General features: G+C 41.7%; 1 protein-coding gene across 1 annotated transcript in view; it reads left to right on the top strand.

The window, feature by feature from the left end:
* The window catches only part of LOC144821249 (protein NEDD1-like), a 478128-nt gene that overhangs the window by 309091 nt on the left and 150343 nt on the right, over positions 1-18694 (top strand). Inside the window, exon 9 of the mRNA XM_078678026.1 lies at positions 18303-18431. Within this exon, the coding sequence (XP_078534152.1) occupies positions 18303-18431 (129 nt within the window). The remainder of the gene's footprint in view (positions 1-18302; positions 18432-18694) is intronic.

Here is an 18694-nt window from a genome sequence, read left to right as displayed (position 1 = left end):
CAGGCTCACCTCCATGAAAAGGGTAGCAGTGAGGAAAGTCATAATATGCTTGGCGTGCTGCATGAGCATCACCAGCATATTGTGATCCTCAGACCGCGCTGAGGGATCATGAATCCCCAGCGGTTGCGGTGGTCCTATGGCTGTCTGACTGGCAGAGTCAAACTATGACGGTCGGAATCAGGCCCTAAGAAAGTCAACTCTAACAGGGGTGCATTGTCTATTTGTTTAAAATGCCAAAAGGCAATGTGTCATGTTTCTTCTAGTTTTAATGAAATTGGGTTTTTCACAGCCACAGTTCATTTATAGGAGGGAGGGGTCAGGCGTGGATTGTATTGGGCTCACAGGTCCATAAGGATCCCAAATTGATCCAGAGCTAGGCATGTGGCTCAAGCCCATCTGTAATTGCACACTATGCCAAGCTTAATTTCCTTCATGCTGAATTGGCCAGTTTTGGTTACATTGGATGAGTCCAGTGTCAGCAAAGTATGGAACTGGCACTTATGCAAACAGAACTCTCATTATAAGTTAGTTCTGTAACGCAGAATCCCATCTGAAATTCCACTCTGCACAATTATAACCTGTCCAGTATTCATTCACCAAGATTTGGAAAAACACAGAACCTGATTTTACTGTCTTAAAAATATGATGAGTAAAATCACTCAAAGCTTGGGCTGTAAGTTCCCTAACTGCAAAACCCTGCCCAACACTTCCATGGCACAGGGAGTACAAAATGCTCCCCCATGTCTTTTTACAGTCAATGTTGTTCCCCGAGATTCTCCCAACACTAACGCTCCTGTCCAAAAGGGGCCCTGTTTCCATTTACCAGTAGTTAGCAGCAGGTGTTAAGGCAAAGCAGATTTGTCCCCAGAATGGGCCCTGGCAATTCGTGGTCCACATGATATATAATTCCCCACTCTGTGGCCCAATACAAGAGTTATGCGTGAGGACACCAGCTAGAAACATTATTTCTGCTGCACTGCCAACTTGTAATTGGTGCATAGTGGTTTCTGTGGTTACAACAGTCAGGAGCCAGTACATTGTCCATACCAGGAGTCTCCAAACTTCTCTGTAGTAAGAGCTACATATGTTCAATAAATAGGTTCCTGAGCTACTATTATTATAGGTGTTGTAATTGTGACCACATAAGACAAGATTACATTGGTGGCACAGCCATTCAATACTATCAGCTGTGATGATCTCAAGGCATCAGCGAGGTTAGCAGCAGTAATGTTAAAAAAGGGTTTAACAATTTGTCAGGCTTCTGCATGGATAATATGTACTAGCCATAGTGTAATGCCCCTGACACAAACGTAATAGGTTTCCCTAACACCACATGAATTATCACTCAAATTTAAACTTTAAATATAACATAACAAATGGATTTATAAAGCGCATGTGCATGCTGAAGGGTATCTGGACTATGAAATGACCGTTATCCTTCCACTTCTCAATGGATGGCATTATTATACTGGAAAGTCAACTGAAATGTAACTATTTTTTTCCAACCATCAGCTTACAGGTCTTGAAAATACACAAATTTGTATCTCAAATATATGCTTTTCACTATTGGTATAGAATTATTAATTCAACCAAGCAAAAGCTTCTAATTTAGTAAGCTAGGTTCCATACTGGAGAGCTACTTACAAGTAGCTAGAGAGCTACCATTAGCTTTTGAGCCACTTGTTGGAGAATCCTGGTCCATACAATGTTCTGACTGGGTACTTGTGGATACATTCATCATGTCCAGTGGGTGTTGGTTTTGTCTAGTGAACAGTATGAACATGGGCATATTGGAGTGGCACGAGTTTTAGTTTGATGTGGGCATACATGGGTTATGGGTTTGTGGGTTAAAATATGTAGATCTTAATTCTTGGACTGAACTGTGTCAGTGATTGGGCAAAGTCGATTTGATGAGAAAGAGGCTATTTTAGAGCTAATAGATCTCTGAAACAACCTCTTTCCAATAAAATCTCTATGTATATTGATTTTATTGGAAAGAGGTTTTAAATATATATATATATATATATATATCTGCACTACACCAGTCCCGGTTAGTTTCAAGGTTGTCTCGTATGCGGTCTGAGTTTGGGTTACCGGGTAACCCTACCAAATATTAAGTTCTACTCCAGTCAGTAGGAAATACTCAGACACTTCAGCATGCTTGAATTTAAGTTTCACATCAAAAAACTACACGTTTCGGCTTTACACCTTGCTCACGGTCATAAACGCACCATTTCAGATTTCCGTATTTAAGTTGTTACAGAAAGTAAAAGAGGACTTCACCCATACAATGTGATTTTGATAGAGCAAAAGGTGGCGGCCATCTTGACACAATAATCTATGCTTGATTCTTATGTGATAAACCAATCCATAAATGTTTCAAAATGACCACAAAATGCATTTAGCCATATTACTGCCCCAATGTAGCGTAATGGACATAACCGTAATTAAAAGTACTTGGTTGCCACAGGTTTACGGTATTCCTGCCCAAACTGTCAAAATACAATACACAATATTTTTCATGGTGTTGAAATGGACCCATTTCCAATAAATCAATTATTGCAACTATTTTTGCGACGTTTTTCCAACTCTTGAGCCCTGCCCCAGTGGGCTTACCATTCAGTTGGCATATATGTAACAATTCAGTTTTTACCGCTTTCTATCCTGCCCCAGTGGGCTAATAAGTCAATGTAATATATGTGTAGGTCACAAAGCTCCATTTGCTCAATCATCACTTGTATAAACTTGTCTATTGATCAGTTCTTGAAAATTATGAGGACAGAAGATTCCACACTAATCACTATCAAAAAAGAGAAGAAGGGAACAACAATGCCTGCACCTGTATAAAGAATAGAAATATATAATTTTACATATTTAAAAACATTTAAAACCATCAGAAAAGTTTATGCAATTACATCATCAATTATATAACTATTGAAGTACATAGCAAGTTCCTCGCTGAAATTCAAACCCTGCGGTAGCGGAGTTCCAAAATCGATAATATATTTCGATTCAAGTTTTCGCAGTTCTAGTTTGTGATTACTCCCTCACGTTACTGTACACTGTATCAATTGCCAACATTCTCAAAAGCTTTTCATTTTGAAAATGACAGTCAAATAAATGCTGTGCCACTGGATAGTGTTTTTTCAACAAAAAAAGGGAGATATGTGGGCTTTTTAAAGAGGTCCAGGCTCCGTGCCCATCTGAGTCAAGGAGAACAAAGGAGGTGGAAGCTGTTCCTCTGGATTTCCCCCACCAACTATTTAGTGGTGGAGGGGTTGGTCTAAGGGCTACAAAAGGAGGAAGTGGGATGGGGGGATCCCGCTTCTGCGGAACTAGGGTCCTCACACACCCAGCAAGCTAGGTGTCATGCTTCATCATATGGACCTGCTCCTCGTTCGACCGGCGCTGCAATGCTCAACGGGCACCCGCGAAGGGGCTCTTTGTCAGAGATCTTTTGTTCCTTTGCCATGTGATGAAGTGGGGCGGGGGTGGCCCATGGGTTGTGTAGTTATAATGTGGTGCAGTGAGTGTGTGCTTGAATTGAAAGAGGTTGGATAGTCCTAGTCAAAAGTCTTTATTCAGGCTGGTAATCCACCTCATTAAAAGTAAATCAAGTGGAGTGGCACTACCCTGGCAAGGGCTATTCAATTGTCACTGTGCTCTACTCTCTGGGTCAAATTGTTTCTTGCCCTGTTGGTTCATAAGGATACCGTGGCAATTCTTCAGGACCGATTAGTGTAAAAAACTGTGAAAAATGTCTAATATCTACACTGAGTGGTGCTTCCTTTGTTCTCCTCGACTGGATAGTGTTTATCATTATGTCTAATGGTACCGACATGCTCTAAAACTCATTTCTTTGCACATTGTATAGTGCTCCCTATATACATCCTATTACATGGGCAGATCAGAGCATATACACAATGGGTTGTGTTACAGGTTAGTGGTTTCTTGATGATAAATTCTCCCTTGGAATTTGGTATTTGGAACTTGGTATAATCTTCACTGTTCCTGCATACTTTACAGTTTTTACAGCATTGAAAACCTGATCGGCCAATGTTTCTAGTCACATCACCTTTTGTTATCAAATTTTGACTGAATTCATCAGGCAAAGATCGACTTTTCTTAAAATTGATCTGGGGATTGCAGTTCAAACATTTCCTCAAACTTTCGTTAGTCCTTAGAACATGCCACTGTTTATTTAAAATCCCACGTATTTCCTGTGCTTGATATGAAAAGGTAGTTATGAACCTCATTGTACCTGGGTCTTCCTATCATGCAGTTGGGTGTAACAGCTCATTCCTTGTGACTGCTTCAACTCTCTTACTCTCTTACTGGCTTGGTTAATAGTTTTCTGACTATATGCCCTCCAAAAATTGCCTACACATAATTTCTTTCTCCGTGATGAAAGCCCTCTTTGTGCTACAATTGCATTTTGCGCGAAGCAACTCCATATACGGGATACTGTAAATTTGCCTTCCTAAATAATTTTGTCTCAAGTACTCCATCTTTCACACATACTTGCACATCTAAGAAATCAATTGATGTCTTGCCGATATGTTCTGAGAAAGTTAAGTTGCACTCAGTATTGAGCTTTCTTGCAAAGCATCTGGCAGAATCCTCATCCTCATTCCCATTCCAAATACATAAAATATCATCGATAAAACACAGCCGCAGGACAACACAGCCTTCAAACACTTGCAGCTGTGCGAACACCTGCTCCTCCCACCAGCCCATGAACAAGTTTGCATAGCTGGGGGTGAAGCAGGTGCCCATAGCTGTGCCCTGTGACTGCCTATAGATGGAATCATCAAAGATGAAAAAAGTATTATTTAGACAAAAATAAATCCTATCTAAAAGCATTTCCGAATGGAATAGAAAGATTGGATGTGTCTTTAAGAAATGTCTGAAAGCCTGTAATCCCAAATCATGCCTGATACTTGTGTATGAGCTGCTGACATCCAGGGTGAGAAGTGTATAACTTTCTTCACAATGGATGCCATCAATCACCGTAAGCAAATGAGTAGTCTCTTGTGTATGCTGGTAGCCCGATCACAAATGGTTTCAGGTAGTGATCAATGAACCTCAATGTATTCTCTAATAGAGACAATAGGCCTCGCAGGGGGATTTTGTGCATTGTTATGCAGCTTTTGTAGGAGGTACAGCACTGGAATTCTGGGATGGATACATTTTAAGTAGTTGTATTCTTCCCATTCTGTTAATCCCTTCTACCTCCAATCCACCAGCATCACCCGAAATCTTTTATTAGATCTTAGCACTTCACTCATGTCTGAGGCACAGTAACAACATCATTCAACTGTCTCATCCCCTCAGCTAGGTATTTCTCTTTAGAACAACCACATTTCCGCCTTTATCTGATTGGCAAATAACAATAGAATTATCCGATTTTAAGTGTTCTATTGCTTTGCTTTGATCAATGGTAATATTCTTCCTGCTATTAGGTGCTTTCTTATACCTGATCTTCTTCAGAACTTTTAATACACCTTTCCCAAACACCTCTATGGCATCACATTGAACGTTAGGCAAGAATATTGATTTGGGCTTAAAGTTATTCCCTGGATTTGCATCCAGTTCTAGATCAAAGTTTTCTATATTCAAACAGCATTGTCGTAATAATCACAATTATCATCCAACATAGAAAGTGTATGCAAAACCTCAATATCATCAATATTCAAATTTCTGAATTCCACTGCTACAACCTGAAACTTAGGTTTAACATGCAGTGTATCAAACCATTTTTTCAGCTTAAATTTCCTTGAAAAATAAAATAAATCGATTCTAGTCTGTGCCAAATTCAAAATCACTGAAGGACAAAACCACAAACCCAGTGAAAGGGGCACCATTTCTCTCACAGAAAGAGCCCGTTGTGACAAATTTACAACATTCATGGTTTCAATTTTCTGCCCCTTGTCATCATTCCAACTGGCGTTTTTTTGCTGATTTTTGCTTCTTTCATTTGTTTGTTTATTCCTCGCTTTCTTCCTCTGCCCCTTTGTGTATTCTGTTCCTGAAAGTGTTCTGTCCTTCCTTGATTTAACATTTGGAACTGTCATAAAAAATTCTTCTTTTGAGATGGTCTTGATTTGTTCCTTGACTCAATGCTGAAACTGATATGTCTGACATACTGCCATCCAAGATGTCACTTTCACTGATTTCATTAGTAGTTTTTGGTGCTATCTTTTTCTCTTTTGGACCATCCTCCTTGTTTTCAAACACATGGTCATATTTCTTATGGAATGTTAAAGCCCGTCTTGTCTGGTAATCTTTAAAATCTCGGAGGAATTTCCGCTGCTTCTTTGCTGTGATTTCCTCTTCTATTTTACCCAGGCATACCATTAGGTTTTTCATAAGTTCCTCCACAGATTCCTTGGACACCAATGTACCCAGTTCAATGAATATGCCATCAATTTCTGCGAGAAGTTTACTCCTGTCTTTAAGGGCATATTTCACCCGGATTCTCATCTTCATGAGAGAGCACGAGGCAGAGTTATAGGACCACTCCTCTAGCAAATCTGGGTCGGGGTCTTCGTATGTGGGAATGGTAAATATTCTTAACACATGAGGCGCAAGCCCTACATCAATGTACCTTTGAAGTGATTCCGCTTCCCAACAATTGTATAGTTCCTTTTTGTGTCGCTTTTCCAATTGGTGGTATAAAGTTTGAACTTTAATCTCCTTTGTCATATTTTGCGTTACGGTTGATGCGCTGCCACCAGCCCCTGTTTGGGTGAAAAATAATTTGTCTGCAATCTCTTTTCTTTTGGCTTCTAGACCTGCAGCCATTATTACTTAAAAGATCGTATTTCTTTATGCGTGCAGGTGCTGACACGTTGAGTCTTGTTCATCCCGAATTTCTGTCAGCTCCCAGCCGGTAAAAACCAACATAGTGCGCACCCTGTGTCCCGAAGCCTGAGAGAAGAGCCTCACTCACTGCTACTCCCAAATGTTCTCCAAAGTGGTATCCACACGTAAATGCACTGTCAAGGGCTTGCCCTGACAGACTCTAGACACACAGGATGCCTGTCTGTATTGCTGTTCAGCTACGTCTCGTCTGGTAAACCTCTGCGCTTTCCGTCCTTATGCATAGTTCAAAATGTTTCACAGGGTGTTGATCCCAACACGCCCTGGGTTCCTCGACGTACCGATCACAAGGGGTCAGCCTCGATACCTTTAAAATCTGCACTGCACCTGTACCAGTTACCTTCGAGGCTGTCTTGTAGGCGGTCTAAGTTTGGGTTACCGGGTAACCCTACCAAATATTAAGTTCTCCTCCGGTCATTAGTAAATAATCAGACACTCCAGCATGCTTGAATTTACGCTTTAATGACAAAAAACTACGCATTTTGAATTCACGCCTTGCTCACGGTCATAAACACACAATTTCACATTTCCGTATTTAAGTTCATTTACAGAAAGTAAAAGAGGACTTTACCCATACAATGTGCAAAAGGTGGCGGCCATCTTAACGCAATAATCTATGCTTGATTCTTATGTGATAAACCAATCTATAAATATTTCAAAATTACCACAAAATGCATTGAGCCATTTTACTGCCCCACTGTAGCATACTGGACATAACAGTGCTTGAAAGTTTCTTGGTTGCCACAGGTTTACGGTATTCCTGCCCTAACTGTCAAAATACAATACACAAATATTTTTCATGGTGTTCAAATGGACACATTTCCAAAAAATCAATTATTGCTACCATCTTTGCAACTTTTTTTCAACTCTTGCGTCCTGCCTCAGGAGGCTTACCATTCAGTTGGCATTTATGTAACCATTCAGTTTTTACCGCTTGCTATCTGCCCCTGTGATAAAATGTATATAGGGAGCACTATACATTGTGCAAAAAAACTAGTTTTAGAGCATGTCCGGGCAATTCGACATGATAGACACTATCCAGTAGCACGGCATTTCTTTGACTCTCATTTTTCAAAATGAAAAGCTTTTGAGAATGTTGGTAATTGATACAGTGTACAGTAAGGTTAGTGGGGGTAATCACAAACTAGAACTGCGAAAACTGGAATCAAAATATATTATTGATTTCTGAGTTCTGTTACCGTAGCGTTTGAATTTCAGCAAGGAACTTGCTATCCATTGAATAGTTAGATAATTGAATATGTAATTGCATCATCTTTTCTGATGGGTTTAAATGTTTTTAAATATGTAACATTCTATATTTTTAGTTGCTATACAGGTGCAGGCACTGTGGTTCCCTTCTCTTTTTTTTGATAGTGATTAGTGTGGAATCTTCTGTAAATGTAAATGAATTTATATAGCGCAAATCACCAAGCGGTTTCTAAGCGCTTGCTTAGGGAACCCGTCCTGGTATTCCCCTGTGAGATAACCCCGGCAGGGTATCCGCAAGGTGAAAGCCAGGCATCCCGCCGCGAGGGGCCGTTGTGGAGATTAAGCAAGCTATTGCCCAGAGTCGCAGAGTGTGAGCCCGTGAATCGAGTAGGCACCGGAGCGAGAATTGTCGAGTCCATGGACATTTTAGGACTCAAGACCCCGCCGAGCCGGGAATTGAACCCTGGTCCCGGGCTGACCTCTGCTTCCAGGTCTGCCTCCTCTAACCAGTGAGCCACACTTCTCCACTTCTGTCCGCATAATTTTCAAGAACTGATCACTAGACATATTTATACAAGTGATGATTGAGCAAATGGACCTTTGTGATCTGAACATATATTACATTGGCTTATTAGCCCATTGGGGCAGGATATAAAGCGATAAAAACTGAATGGTTACATGTATGGCAACTAAATGGTAAGCCCACTGGGGCAGGACTCAAGAGTTGGAAAACAGTTGCAAAAATAGTTGCAATAATTGATTTATTGGAAATGTGTCCATCTGAACACCATGAAAAAAAATTGTGTATTGTATTTGACAGGTTGTGCAGGAATACCGTACATCAGTGGCAACCAAGAACTTTTAAGTACAGTTATGTCCATTAAGCTACACTAGGGCAGTAATATGGCTAAATGCATTTTGTGGTAAAACGCACAATTTTTTTCATTAAAATTAAATTCAAGCATGCTGGAGTGTCTAAGTATTTCCTGCTGACTAGAGGAGAACTTAATACACATACATATATTAACTGAAAAAACCATAGGTTTCAGGGGTGTTATAGTTAGCTGGAAATTTCACTCGTACAAAACTATTGAAATTCCTCCGTTATAGTTAGTTCTACTAACTATAACTCGCGCGCCCACAATCCACTGCTGATGATGTCACATATTACATCATTCTTGGCATGGTCAGTGACATCACTGATGACATCTCAAATGACATCACTGATGACATCACTGATTACATCATCCAGTGAATGTGGTTTGGGTCGATATTTAAATAAGTATTATATATATAGCAATCTGCATTGAAGACTGAGTGGATGTAGAAGTGACTGGATGGAGGATTTAGTAGCACTGTGATTGACTGTCTAAGTGACTCATGTAAAGTGTCTCACTAAATATATGGAATAGTGATTAAACTGTGTGAATACCTGTATCTCTGTCTTGTTGTGTAAACTACTACATAAGTTGGTTACTAGCTATGTGAAAGTCTATATTAGTTATTAATTAGTTAAGTGTGTATTTGTATGGGATAATGAATGTGTGTGTGGTTGGGCGGGAGGTGTGTGACTGTCCAAAGATGTGTAAATAGTTGATATAATAGGTATATGAGGTTAAGACTGCACGTGGAAACACTTGTTTGGGTGAGTGAATCTCTTTATGGGTTTGGTGATGAGTAAATATATTTCTCAATGATACCTGTCCAACAAAGTAGAAATATAAAAGGCAGTGTATGGTATGTGACAGTTGTTCCTTATAAATAAGTATACATAAGACTCAGTGATTGTATGAGTGACTGTATTGAAAACTGTATACTTGTAATAGTGATTTTATAACACAGTAAGTATGAGTTACTATCTATATGAATAAATAAAATGGTGTTTGTATAAGTGTGTAGCTTAGTAAATGTAAGTATGATCAATTGTTTGCATAAGTGAGTAGGATGACTGCATAAGTGAATAGGATGTGTGCTGGTGTATAATGTCGACATAGGTGTATTAGTATATTTAATAATGTTCTATTAATCTTTGTTAGCATGTATGAATGAATCTATAGATAAGTGTTTAGATGTGTGTGTAGATGTAGGAATTACTAAGTGGGGTTTTAGAAACTTGTATTGGTGTGTCATTGGTTTCAAATATGGTACTCCATATTTTATAATGAGTGTTGAAAGGGTATACTAGTGTATGATGAGGTGTATCAGATTGTCATGTGGATGATGTCATCAGTGATGTCATTTGAGATGTCATCAGTGATGTCACTGACCATGTCATGAATGATGTAATATGTGGCATCATCAGCAGTGGATTGAGGGCGCACGAGTTATAGTTAGATGAGCTAACTATAACAGCAGAATTTCTATGGTTTTGAGTGGAATGTCCAACTAACTAACGTCCCTGAAACCTATCGTTGCAGAGAGGTGTTCAGAGGCCATTCCCTAACTTAAAACACGCCACAGGGTGTGTTTGCACACATATCACCTCAGGCTCCACCCCCTACCTTCACCACTGTGCAAACGCGCCCCGTGGAGTGTTTTAAGTTGGTGGATTAACTCCCCTTGAATCCTGAGGTCCCCTAGGGGCCAACTAGCCTACCAATTACCTCCAGTAAGCGCCACGGAGCTGTGTTGCAGAGAGGTGTAAAAAGAGGTGTGGCCTCAGAGCACCTCTCTGCAATGTAGCCCCTGGTGCATACTGGAGGTTCCTGGTGGGCTAGTTGTCCCCCAGGGACCACCAGTATTCAAGGGGAATTCGTTCCCCATCTGCAAACGCACCAGGGGGCGCGTTTGCAGAGTGCTGAAAGGAGGGGATGTGGCCTACGGCACGATGCCGGTATTTCTTTTTGATTTGTTTTTTAAGGGGGCTGTATAGCCCCCCTTCTTTTTCTCATATTTGGGCCCTGGGGACCCCATCCCCCCAGGGCCTGCCCCCTATTTTTTTTTTAATTGGGAAGGGGGCCGGGTGGCCCCCCTCCCGAGGCCTTAATCAGCCGCGGGGACCCCATCCCCTGGGGCATGACCCTTTTTTTAATATTATTTTTTGGAAGGGGGCCGCCTTGCCCCCCTTCTTGTGGCCCCGGGGACCCTATCCCCCAGGGCCGGCCTTTGTTGTTTTATTTTTTTATTATTTTTTTGGAATTTGAGGAGGGTGGCCGCCTGCCCCCCCCTCCCGGGCCACTAATCGCCCCGGGGAACCCCTCCCCCGGGGCTGGCCCACTCCATTGGGGACCATGGGAGGGTCCCCAATCCCTCCACGGTCCTGCGGGAGCCGGCATTGCTTTTCCACACATGGAGCTGCTAAGATGCAGCTCCCTCTGTGGAAATGCAATTTGCTTTGCTTTCTGGAAGAGAGAGCAAGTTTCCTGCTCTCTCTTCCAAATAGCAAAGCAGTTTGCTATAGCAGGGCAAGAGTCTCGCATAGCAAACAGCAGTGTCCTGGGGTGGGTACCCCGGGACACTGCAGGAGCCGGCCCTGGGGGGTGGCGGTTCCCAGGACCACCGAGGGCTCCAGGAGGGGGGCCGCGCGGCCCACCTCCCACCTGTTTCGAAGCCCCGGGGGGGTGGTGGTCTCCGGGGCTGGGGTTCCATCACGGACCCCCCAATATACATATTTAGAGCCCCGGGGAGGTGGCGGTCCCCAAGGCATGTGGGGGGCTTGAGCTTCCCCACACAGGGTATTTTATTTTTAAAAAAGCCCTGGGGGTGGCGGTCTCAGGGGCTGCGGGGGGCCGTGAGACCCATGCCATTCTTTTATAAAACACCCGGGGAGGAGGTCTCTGGGGTTGGGGCGGCCTGTGAGCTCCACCCGCAATGAATTTAAAGAAGCCACACGGCAGAACATATGCCTATGCCGTAGTTGTGGAGCACAGACCAGAGAATAAAGCGGACGCTGTGGGTGGTGGCCCATCTATGAGCTTGAAAAGGACAGAACATTAGTGCACCATTAGTGGTTGGATTTACTGGCCCTACCAGTTCCATGATGCCGTGGGACACTTGACCCGCCCATCTGGGCGCGTTAAATAGGCACATTGGGACTGGAACCAGAGCACACCTGCAACCATGACTGCCTCTGAGGAAGAGGGACACACCTTCAAAACGCATCAGGCAGGTCGCGTCTGTCGCTGTCAAATTGAAACGGCCTGCACCTTGCCACTTATACTCCTGAATAAAGGCTTGCCACCTTTGGTTCTGTGTTGGAGTGCTGCTCAATCTTTGAGGTTAGGCAAAGGAGAGTGTGTACATATATATATAGAGAAAAAATAAATAAATAAATCTTGGGTTTTCTTGAATGTATGTATATTAAATATTCATGCTTTCATTTATCTCCAAAGCAAAACCAAACAGGATGATGGACGGGGTGTTGAACAATGCAAACACTCACCCCCAGTCAACTGATCTGGATTTAATCCATCATCATTCTTTAGCTCACTCCGCCACTCCAGTTCAGACCTGGCCATATGCAAATCAGTCTGACCCTGTGCCTCATGGGTACAGTCCAGCCCGAACTGCCAAGCCATGTCTTCCCTGGACAGGAAACAAGCATCCTGGCACCGGTTTCTGGTTAATCAGCCGTCATCAGCTACCCCAGTACAGATCTCTGTACTGGGGTGAATGTATGACATTGTTCTGCATTCTGTCCATCAACTGTTGTTTTTGCATTTGTCACCCTGAGTGGGACGGGTATGCTCAGACGTGAGTCCCAGGCTCTCCACACTACTGGAGTCAAGCTATCCTGGCTGATGACGGCTGATAGCCAGAAACTGGCACTAGGATGCTTGATTCCGGTCCAGGGAAGACATGGCTTGGCAGTTCGGCTGGACTGTTCCCATGAGGCACAGGGTCAAGGCTGATTTTCATATGGCCATGTCTGAACTGGGTGGTGTGGTGAGCAAAAACACGATGGATTTAGGCCCAGATCTCTGTACTGGGGTGAATGTATGACATTGTTCTGCATTCTGTCCATCAACTGTTGTTTTTGCATTCATTTATCTCCAGCACACCGGAACATAATGCACTGGCCACAATCCCTACCGATAGTGATTAAAATGCCTATAATGTAGATGAGGAGAAAAGGGTAAGGTGTCTCCTGTTAATCTACTTGTTTCTTTACATCACATGTTCCAATTCTGTTTCTTTATTCTGAACGTATGATCCAAAATTCAAACACCAGCAGTTTCAACTCACTTTTTATCTTTCTAGCGTCCAAAAACATAAGTATATTTGAAAGAGTTGCATGTTGCAACTGTTTCTTACTTTGGGTTATACAACATAGTTATCTGTGAGAATTACATATGCTACCTGCTCCCACTCACCAGAAATGTGTCCATTAGTCTGCCCCAAAAAAATAAGTGAAATCCAACCAATTGCTTGCAGTCGGGATGGTTAGAGTCTGTCATGCTGAAGAGGGGCTAGCCAGGAAAAATAAACATTGCCATGATCACTTTAAGCATAATCCCTACTTGCTACTATAAAATCCAAATGTATATTCAACGTTATCTTGCATTTTCTGTTCCCGCTCAAACCTCCAAAACAAACAAAAGCAGTTCGAAATCTATCTCCATTTCCTCTGCCCACCAAAAACAAGAAATGCTGACTGTTGTCTATACACTTTCAAGCAGACAGTGTGCTTGTAGGAGGATAGAGCAGGGTTTTTAAATGATAAATGTATCTTTGCTGCTCACTCGTTTAACTCCATCAGCAGGTGCTGACGCATTTAATCACTGCCTTTGTCCTGCCGGTTCTGCTAGGAGCAAGCAACTCAGCTTGGAGTGCTGTTGGCCCCACTTCCCCCACTCAGACACAGCCACACCTGTATGCAAGTCCTTACACTAACCAGCATTTAACTAGCAGGACAACGAGTCTCCAGAACACCTCATGTCCAATTCAGGAAGGGGGAACTGTGAGTGATAAAACAATCATGCAACTTATCAGCCGGTCTCTGCGCATTGCACTCAGGTGGGACCACTTTCCTCCACGCAGCGCTCCAAAAGGAAACAGAAAATAAGACGAGTCATATGTTTTTCCATTCAGCACTTTGAGGTAGAATTAACTGCATATAAGAAATAAGGACCAATACATGTATGCGATAGAAATTGTAAATATCAAAATGTATTTTGCAGATTGCGGAGTAACGGTGATGCACTATTTCTTCCTCAGCTAAAGTAATCCAGTCGTTCAGGTCACTGGCTCCCTAGTGAGGCAGAGTTGCTTTGGAAGCAGCACAGCAGTTTTGCCCCCTTGGACCAGGACTCGATGTTCCTCTCCACACCTGGCGGCCTCGAGAAGCACAATAAGCTGTGCACGGTCCAGGCTGGGGCACGCAGCGCACTGTCCTGACTAACTCCAGTGCAGCTCTGCTCCACGGCCTTCGTGTCCTAATCAATGTTTGTCCGATGGGGCTGGGCCAGTCAGGTGCGCAGTTGGGTGACTCAGCCATACAAATAGGAGCGTACCGTTATGCCAGTCGAGCTATCAGGCCAGGCCTAGGTGTTGGGAGTTTGGCTGTCCCAGGGCCAGCAGCGGGGCTAAAATAAAGCTGGACTCCCGCCTCAGACTGAACTATCGGCATATATAGCAGTGATCTTTAAAAATAGTGATCTTACTTTTAAGGCAATCTAAAACCTTGGCAGCCATGAAGGAGTGCAAGAAAATAAACGCCGCATGCGATCGAAAGTTTGGATCCTTTTCTCTCACAACACCAGAGCTTTGTCGCGCAAACCGCAGGGCAGAAAACAACCAACTGTTTGTGGCAATTACAATGCAAAGAGAGAGAGCTGGATCGCCAGTGCTGCGTGCTATGCGAACAGAGCGCCCAAAGGAAAACCAAGTTACAGGCCGACAACCTTCTGAGTGCCTGGGATGGGGCTCCGTGGTCACTGCTTCTCAAAGGGAACACAGCCGCGTTCTTAGGTCTCGCTCCTCTAATGCTTCTCCTTCCACTGCGTACTTCGCACTGAATGCAAACGCAACGTCGAACAGAGCATTTTCCTAATCTGCCGCGCAGATGTCATCATCCCGCAACACACCTACACATGGGACGCGACACAGCACTGTGTCTGGACACACAGTTTGGAAAGCTGTGATTTATACCATACACTATAAAACAGTTTGCCTACTATGTTTCTCTCTATTTATATGATGAATTTTGGCCCATATTACGTCAGGTCCTCACACGGAATAGAGAATTTGGCAAAAGATTTAGATTAAATATTCCCTTTATGAGGACCTTGAACAAAAGGAATATTTATATTTCCACCTTTCTATGTACATTTATATACATCACTTCATCGTTATATTAACGAATAAAGACAGACTCAGTTTCTCTGTTAGTTTGCTTTTATCTATTTTCTTTGAAATCATATAGAATGGTTCAACAAAGACACATTGTTGAATCTGAAAATCCACACAAGTATACAATTCGGGTAATCACAGTAACATCTCAATTAAGGTGCATGAGTTTAGTGGATAGTGTAAGAGACAAAAGAACATTTTCAATAAGAAGAGTGCAAATACAGAATTTCATATGAACCTAGAAACTATAGCACAGTGTGCTAATAACTGGAAATGCTAGCCCTCCGCCCAAGAGTGAAAGCTGGGGCTATTCTCATAGGGTATGAGGAGCAAAGTTTAAGGAGTCCGCTTACAGATGGCATCAGCCAAGTACCTCTCAAAGCAACAGCTCACATGAACGCCTCAGATAGAGCTAACACCAACACCCTCTTCTCTCTCTCTGCCTACCCGGCGCAATCTATCACTAATAATTATACCCTAATGTTAATCGATTATGGCTTATCTTTGGAACAAAATCCAGGAAAATCCTTCTCTCATTGGCTAACAGGCATAGGGTGTTAAGTCACACCACTTACATCACTTTTCCCTTTCAAACGACCATTGTTTTAGTTTCATGCTGTCATAATTGTCCTTCAGCAGAGGAAATTAAATTTTCTTTTCCTCGACACGCGCATTTTCAGATGCATTTTTGAAACATTTGCAGTACAGTTTAACACTAGAGCACACTTTTCCTGCTGCCGTAGGAAGCATTGTAGATACACTTGACATGTAGCAGCCATCCGAGAATAAAGAACTCAATAGACAGCTATGAAGAATAAAACGTAATTTCTGTATTTCTACATTCTAAAGCAAAATTAACCCTAGCCTCAATGCTGAGGCCTTCTTGTAAAACGTTCAGTTTCTCTAGGAGAAATAAACAGGTTTTATTATTTATTAAAAAACAAAAGCTCAATTTCATAATTTCATTTCAATCTTTCATTAGTATAATAAAACATAATCTATTATTCTGTAATTAATATTTGCTTAATTATGTTGACAAACAATACACATTCTTTTTTCGTATTTTTTACTCATGGTACAGAAAGCGTTTGTGTCCTACTTAAACACAGTGTCATTTTTCCGCACTTTTCTTATTTCTTTTTCTCGACTGCAGGTTAATTTATTTTCGATTAATTTCAAACTTTGTTAATAATTTCACACCATGGAAGGTTTAATCCAAGCAGGTTTTATTTACGCAAAACCCTGCTCTATCATGCCTGTCGAGTCAATTAACATGGTCATGCTCAGACTTGGCTCTTTACCCAACCACGCTAAGCGCCCCCTTCCCTAGTCCTCTGGGTTAACTGTGTTCTTCTCAGCGCCGGGACACCTCCTTGTGAGTTAGCTGTTCGCGCTTTATAAAATTCCGTAGTATTATTATTATTATTATTATTATTATTATTATCCCTAATGATCTTTATAGGCAAGTTAAGCTACAGTAGAAACACAGTTTTGATTTTACCTGCCATAAGTGCAGGAGTTTGAACAAATGATTCAAAAAATCCCCTCAGTTGCCGTTTCTCATTCCAGATTCATAACTTCAGTTGCCGTTTCTCGTTGTGTGTTTTACATTTTCATATGATCTTTTTTACATGCCTGTGACCAAAGCCGTTCTCTCTTAGTTGCAATCTAAATTCTGCTCTGGGATACCCAAAACACTTTTTTATTTTCAAAGGTCACATTGTTTCATTTTTGCATGAATTTATGGGAAGTGTATTATTGAGGCATCTTTGTTATCTACTGTTTTTAATACAACTGTTACTACTCTTGTTTTGACATTGAGAGGTGGCCACAGTGGCTACTTCTTAATTAAAGTAGCATTTCTGAAGGTAACATTTTTAAAAGTCTGACCTAATTTTAACAGGAGCGTTTTGTTGTGAGGTTAAATTCTCTACAATGTTAACTGTGATGAAACAAAATATTTATGCATTCTAAAAATTGTGAAATGTGTGCTTGTTAACAATTTCGTATGTTGTAGGTTTGTGCAAAATTTGCTTAATTTGCTTTTGCATAATGAAGCAGATTTACAAAAAAAGAAGGCCAAATTGCACGTAATTGCACAAAAAAACAATCCATCATGTTGCAATAAATTTAAGAAAGCCTTGCATTTGCAATAAATAATGTGTAGATTCAATCACTTCTCTTGACTACATTTTGCTTAAATAAAGAGAAACGTTTACATGGGATTGGACAGTTTTTTGGCTATTGCTATGCTACCTTTCATTTGACACATCTGCTCCTAGCCTGAAAACCAACACATCACTGAAGTGAATTTAGATTCCTTGGTGTGTTTAAGCTTGCAGTACCTCCTCCTGTCTACAGGGGCAGAGCTGAGCATACAAAAAAACACTTGCTGTATACAAGGTACATTTTTAAAAAGTTGTAAAAATTGACACAGATGTTTCTGGAGTCGTTTTCTATTATTCAGAGGGCATTACCTTGTGGGGACTTGGGTTCAGGTCCCAACAACATGAGTGTGTTATAACACCCCACAAGTATAGTATCTCTCTCTCTCTCTCTCTCTCTCTCTCGCTCTCCCCCTCTCTTCCTCTCTCTCCCTCTCTCCCTCACACACACACACACCATCCCCCTCCCCCCTGTGGAGTGTGTATTTACCATTCTATCTCCACCTACGCTTCAATAGTATGGTAGGTTATAAAGCAGACCAAGGCAAATATAACTGTACTTTTACTTTTACGATAAAGTCACAGGTGCTCCTAACTTGTCTTAGCTTTGTCAGTGCTTTTTTCCCACTGAGAGCCTGCTGAAATGTTAGTTTTATTTCTCTACTTTTTGCGCAGCTAGTTTTTGTCTGTTGCAGATTGCAATTTCTGTTTTGTGAGATTTTTTTAAATTGAATATGCTCACCTATTTTGTTATAGGTGTTTATAACAGAGCCGTCCTCGATATATGTGCAAACGAATCCGATTATCCAAAAGGTGGGGATTCCAAAACCAAGAAGGAATATTGGAGGAATAGTCTGGGTGATGTTTTCTCTCCAGTTAGAGATGGTAAGTTTACATAGTCTTGCTTTAAACTAACTGTTTTAAACAACTTGATTCAATGTTTTTAGTAACCTGTAGTACCGGATAAACAAACTGAAGGTTCACCTTCCAGGGCGAATCACCCACTGATCGTAATCCAAATGAGACCTAAAGTGTCGCAGCCGTCAAGGTCTTTCCTTTTTCCCCTTCCTTAAAAAGCGAAACTGCATGGAATGGATGCTGTGATATCATCATGCAACCTTGTGTATTTCATTGTTTGTCAAAATGAT

The sequence above is a fragment of the Lissotriton helveticus genome, chromosome 1_1 (assembly GCF_964261635.1).
Source record: "Lissotriton helveticus chromosome 1_1, aLisHel1.1, whole genome shotgun sequence".
NCBI lineage: Eukaryota > Metazoa > Chordata > Amphibia > Caudata > Salamandridae > Lissotriton > Lissotriton helveticus.
This window is presented reverse-complemented; position numbering and strand designations above follow the sequence as displayed.